At 43.9% G+C, this 5,992-nt stretch overlaps 2 protein-coding genes across 3 annotated transcripts in view; one reads left to right on the top strand and one right to left on the bottom strand.

Annotated features, from left to right (window-relative positions):
• The window catches only part of SLC25A40 (solute carrier family 25 member 40), a 30,856-nt gene extending 28,176 nt beyond the window's left edge, over window positions 1-2,680 (bottom strand). Inside the window, exon 1 of the mRNA XM_015558287.1 lies at window positions 2,656-2,680. The gene's annotated coding sequence lies outside the window, so the exon portion shown is untranslated. The remainder of the gene's footprint in view (window positions 1-2,655) is intronic.
• The window catches only part of DBF4 (DBF4 zinc finger), a 25,547-nt gene continuing 19,561 nt past the window's right edge, over window positions 7-5,992 (top strand). For both annotated transcript variants that reach the window (XM_006779167.2, XM_015558282.1), the window contains exons 1-2: window positions 7-75; window positions 2,109-2,281. In XM_006779167.2, coding sequence (XP_006779230.1) covers window positions 30-75; window positions 2,109-2,281 — 219 coding nt within the window. In that variant the 5' untranslated portion in view covers window positions 7-29. The remainder of the gene's footprint in view (window positions 76-2,108; window positions 2,282-5,992) is intronic.

Genomic DNA, 5,992 nt, shown 5'->3' on the forward strand with positions numbered 1-5,992 from the left:
ACCCAGCATGTAGGTGCCGGGCGGCTGCCATGAACCCCGGAGCCATGAGGATCCACAGCAAAGGCTATGTCCAGGGTAGGAAGCCCCCCCTCCTCCTGCGTCCCTTTAATGGTTTCCTCCCTCCGCTTCCACCATGGATGCTTTGTGGCGTCCTCCCTTCGGGTCCCTGCTGCTTTCCTGGCGTGTGTGTCCTCTGTGGCCTAAAAGGAAGGTTTATTCGGTTCAGGGTTTTGCCTCAAAAAGGGAACGGATCTCGGCGCAGCCCTGGCGCTCTCCACGCCCCTAACCGCGGCCCCCAAATGCTGGGGCGCCCGTGTTTAAAACCCGAGAATAGTGGGCGCACCCGGGGCCTCGCCGGGGCGCCGACGGAGGCTGCGGCGCGACCCTCGGTGGAGAGGCGGGCGTTCCTGGCTTACGGCTTCCTGATTGAAGGGGGTGGGAGGGGGATCTTGGTCCCATTCTTCTATGTTCTTCCCTCACGAAGCTATAAGTGTGTGTACTTTAAACCCACCATCAGATAAACTTCCGTTTTCAGTCTTTCTTACTCTGTATATATTATACACGCTAGTGACCTCCAACTTACGGACAGATTGTGTTCTGAAAGTTAATTTGAAAGCGGCTTGGAAATAGTGAGATGAACGTTGACTCGGGGCCTCATGTAGTTCTCCACCGAGAGGTGACTCTCGATGAGCTAAACCTCGCGCGGTGCGGGATCTCTGAGGACCAGGTCCTTCGTGGAACCAGGGTTCTTGCATTGCTACGTGTTTAACTTTTTTTTTTAATTAAAAAAGTGTGTTTTTATTGACTTTAGATAGGGAGGAGCGGAGACAGCTGAAAGGAGAGGGGGTGAGAGATGGGAACATGGATCCCTGCCCCATGCAGGGCTCCCACCCGGGACGAAGCCCACACGCGCCGCTGGGAGTCCCCTGGCGACCCCTGGGCGCGCTCAGCCCAGAGCCCATAGCCGCACTGGAGCCCCCAGAGCCTCACTGAAGCCCATAGCTGCACTGGAGCCCCATATCCGTACTGGAGCCACCCAGCCACACTGGAGCACCATAGCCGCACTAGAGCCCCCAGAGCCTCACTGGAGCCCCCCAGCCGCACTGGAGCACCATAGCTGCACTGGAGCCCAGAGCCGCACTGGAGCCCCCAGAGCTGCACGGGAGCCCATAGCTGTACTGGAGCCCCATATCCGCACTGGAGCCCATAGCTGCACTGGAGCCCCATATCTGTACTGGAGCCCCCAGCCGCATTGGAGCCCCAGAGCCGCACTGGAGCACCATAGCCGCACTAGAGCCCCCAGAGCCTCACTGGAGCCCCCCAGCCGCACTGGAGCACCATAGCTGCACTGGAGCCCAGAGCCGCACTGAAGCCCCCAGAGCCGCACTGGAGCCCATAGCTGTACTGGAGCCCCATATCCACACTGGAGCCCATAGCTGCACTGGAGCCCCCCAGCCACATGAGCCCCCTAGCCGCACTGGAGCACCATAGCTGCACCGCACTGGAGCCCCCTAGCCACACTGGAGCACCATAGCTGCACTGCACTGGAGCCCCCTAGCCGCACTGGGGCACCATAGCTGTGCTGCACTGGAGCCCCATATCCGCACTGGAGCCCCCTAGCCTCACTGGAGCCCCCTAGCCACACTGGAGCCCGTAGCCGCACTGCACTGGAGCCCCATAGCTGCACTGTTGGGGCCAAACATTTAGCATTTAAGTACCTGTTTTGAGTGTTCAGCAGAAAGGCAAAGCTCCAGAAATAGTTTGTTGAGTAAATACCCCATGAAGTTTGCATTTTAGGAGGAGGAAAATCTTTCAATAAGGTTTTATGTACTGGTTCCCTACCTTCATACATAAAACATAAACGCGTGAATATTTATTTCCTTCAGACTCAGATATGGGCTGTAAACAATCCTTGCTTTGCAATTACAGGTTCGGTTAAACTGTACTTTCCCATCATCTTAAGTGGGACCACAAAGAAATAGGGCTTGAATGGGTGGGATAAAGATTTTCCCCTCTGTGGTATGATTAGTGTGTACAAAACTGTTTTTAAAAGATCATAATTCTTTTTGTCTGCAGAAAACATCTAATTCTAAATGTTTAAACAATAGGTGGAATCCAACTCAAAAATGAAAAGAACAGACCATCTCTGAAATCTCTGAAAACTCTTAACAAACCAGAAAAATCCAAATGTAAGCCACTTTGGGGAAAGATATTTTACATCGACTTACCATCTGTCACCATTTCTGAAAAACTGCAAAAGGACATTAAGGATCTAGGAGGGGTAAGTCAGAATTATACACTGGAAAAAAGGAAAAATTTGTAATTAGTACTTTTTAATATATAATCGTTTAAAATGCCATTTTGGAGAACATCATTAGTACCAAGTGCAAACTTTTTATATCATTAATGGAAAACTATCTGTTTTAACCTTTGTAGCCTAGTAAAACTTTCAGTTTTCTATGATTATTAGTTTAAATAATTAGTGTAAAGTTCACAAAGTGCGAAGTGAGGTGAGACTCCCTTGTCCTGGTGGAACTGCTAATTGTCTTTCCATTGTAATGCTGGATGTCTTCCCCTTACCAGGAACTCCTTGCTTATGATTATTGGAGAGCTACAGAAATTTGTCTAGATTAGCAAACAAAGAATGTTATTTACAGAACCAGGAAAACCTAAGAAGTAAAATTGCTCTTGAGTGATGAGTCTCAGCACAATGAATGTCATTAAGGGAACAGAATTTTGGATTAAGAACTTGGAAAACCTGTTTCTTTTCTATGCTATACATTGAGTAAATGATTAGGAAATTAGAAAATCTGGGTAAAATTCTACGATTTTCTTGGGCTTAAGGTTAATTAATATCAGGTAAATTTTAGCAAGTAAGTCTAAAATTTCATTAATTTACTAGAGGCCTGGTGCACAAAATTTTGTGCACTCGGGGGGGGGGGGGGAAGGGGTCCCTCAGCCCGGCCTGCGCCCATTCACAGTTCAGGACCCCTTGGTGGATGTCCCCCTGTCAACTTAGGCCCACTCCCCAAGGGATCAGGCCTAAGCTTGCAGTCAGACATCCTTCTGGCAGCCAGGGAGCCCTCGGGGGATGTCCGACTAAAGGCTTAGGTCCCCAAGGGATCGGGTCTAAATCGTTAGTTGGACATTCTTAGTGCTACCACGGAGGTGGGAGAGGCTCCTGCCACCACCACTGCGCTGGCCAGCCATGAGCCAGCTTCTGGCTGAGTGGCACCCCCATGTGGAAGTGCACTGACCACCAGGGGGCACCTCCTGCATTGAGCGTCTGCCCCCTGGTGGCCAGTGCGCATTGTAGCAACCGGTCATTCTGCCGTTCAGTCAATGTGCATATTAGCATTTTATTATTTTATTCATTTATTTCCTAATTCTTCCTGTTTAAAAGATCTCTGCTGCACTTAGAATTTGTTAAGGTTAACATCTTGAACAGATCCTGTCTTTCCCGGAGTAGATATTTGCAGAAGCACAAGTAACAAGTTTACTGGAATTATTTATTATTGTGATGTTTTACTTACCTATCCTTGAAAAGCTATTTTATTTTTTGCTATTCATTTTCTTAAGACATTGAACACATTTTGTCATAGTATCCTATATCATAATAACCATATGATTATATTCCTAAAAGTCATGTTTTATATAAGCCTGCTACCAAGTTGACTGGACCACCTATCAAGAGTGTCTTAATTTTTTAAGGACCTTAGACATTGAGTAAAGACCCCCTTATTTTAGAAATTATATATTTAAGGATCAGGAGAAGGTAAATGACTGGCCTAGCGTTGAATTAACCTCTGATTCCAATGCTGCTGCACAATTCTGTTTCTCTAGCAATTAATGGTTACAAAAAAACTATCTTACACAGTTTTGCAGCTTTCTCATGTGTGATGAATTACCATTAGCCCCTCTGATCTAAATCTGTGACTTTAGATTTGTGTTTTTAGCAATGGAACACTTCAGATGAAATCATATTCAGATGTCCAAAGTGTAAAGCCAGTAGAAAGGGAACTGCTCTAGCTAAAACAGCAGTATAGTAGCTAGTGCTGGGACTGCTGCCCTGTCCCCCTTTTTCTCTCCTTTCACCCCTCCCTATCCGTTCCTAAGGCACTTGGAAGAAATTTTGAATTAATTTATGCATTTGATAATATAGACTTATTAACTTGATTCCTTAATTCCTTTTCAGGAAAAAAAAATGTTTTTATCAAATTCTGATCTCTCCATAGACTATCTTTCCAATAATTTAGTGATGTCCTTATTTCTGTCTCTAGCACATTACTACTTCTACCACTGAAAAAAGACTGTTAAGATCTCTAGTGAATTATTAAGGAACTTTGACCTCTAGACACTAATTTAAGAGTTTTAGGATTCAACTTTAAGTACCAGTTAGTTGAATTAGATATTATTTAAAATTCTTTGCTTATTTAATGTTTTAGGATTACTTAGGCCTTTTTTTTTATAATTAATCTTGCTTCAGATTAGTACCATCTTTGTCCTTTAATTGTCCACTTTATGCATTTGTTTTCTCTAGTCTTAATGAAAACCTCTAAATACCCCATTTTTCTGGAGAGTGCACTTCTGACAAATTCAACCATAAAGAGCACGGCAATGAAGTCTGACATAATGGGGAAATATCTTTAATTGTGGCAAAGAAAGTAACTGTTACAAAACCATCTAAAAAGGATATGGATCCAGCCACATTTAAGTCATGTCTAAACATTGTGGACTAAAATAGGGCAGTTGGAGAAGAAGAAAGATATAAGGGCAGATACCTGGCCATATCATGAACTTGAAGACAGTTACTTGTTTGATGTTTATTGTGACATTGAGTCATAAAAAAATAGAAATTGCTAATAAATTGAAGACCATGATAAAACTAAGTCAGCAGTACAGGGCATAGTATATTAAGTGTTTTGTTACAGTCTAAAATGAATCCTATGCCCATCTTCCCTCAGCTAGGTAGAGATGGTATGGTTGCAATTATTTTAATACAACATAGAAGGTCAAGAAGAGGGGAAGATTGCAGCCAACTAAAGAATCTTGCAAGCCATTTTACAGACACAATTTGAACTCTGCTTTGAAAAAATGATTATGATTTGGATGTGGAAATTCATTCAGAAATTATTCCACCAGTGTCTCCCATATGCCAGCACTATTTTAGATGCTGGAGATGCAAAAATAAGTTAAGAGGTAGTCTAGTTCTATAGGAATTTTTATTCTATGGGAACATCAGTCACCTAAATAAATAATTAACAGCATAGTATTATGAATACTTTAACAGAAACTATGTAGAAATTGCCATTAGAATATAGAGATGGAAATGATTGGTTCTGCCTTTAGAAATTATACGAGAGAGAAAGTTTGAGCTGAGTTTTGAAAGCCTGGTAATATACCAGAATGAACAAACTTCAGTAGAGGAAAGAATACATTCAAACAAATTTCAGTGTGGTTTGTTCGAGCAGTAGCTAATATACCACTAGAGACCCGGTGCACAAAATTTGTGCACAGGGGTGGGGGGGCGTCCCTCAGCCCGGCCTGCACCCTCTCACAATCCAGGACTGCTGGCTCCTAACCACTTGCCTGCCTGATTACCCCCAACCACTTTGCCTGAGCATCCCTAAGTGTTTGCCTGCCTGCCTGATAACCCCTAACCACCTCTGCCTCAGCCCCTGCTGCAGCAGCTTTGTCCAGAATGACATCCGGAAGCTTATTTGGCTGTCTAGTCTAATTAGCATATTATGCTTTTATTATTATAGATTACTTGAATTTGGGATTTAGATAAGGAAAATGGCAAGAAACTGTTATTTAGGGGCCAAATTATAAATGATACTTTATTCGCTACTAAAGAGTTGTAACTCAAGCTATAGGAAATGGAAAACCAAGAGAAAGTGTAGTATTAGCATAAGGGCAGACATGTAGACCATTGTAATAGAAAGACCAGAAATCAGTCATCATATATAGGTTGCCAAGATCATTTAGTAGG

Source organism: Myotis davidii, unplaced genomic scaffold (genome assembly GCF_000327345.1).
Source record: "Myotis davidii unplaced genomic scaffold, ASM32734v1 scaffold187, whole genome shotgun sequence".
Taxonomy (NCBI): Eukaryota; Metazoa; Chordata; class Mammalia; order Chiroptera; family Vespertilionidae; genus Myotis; species Myotis davidii.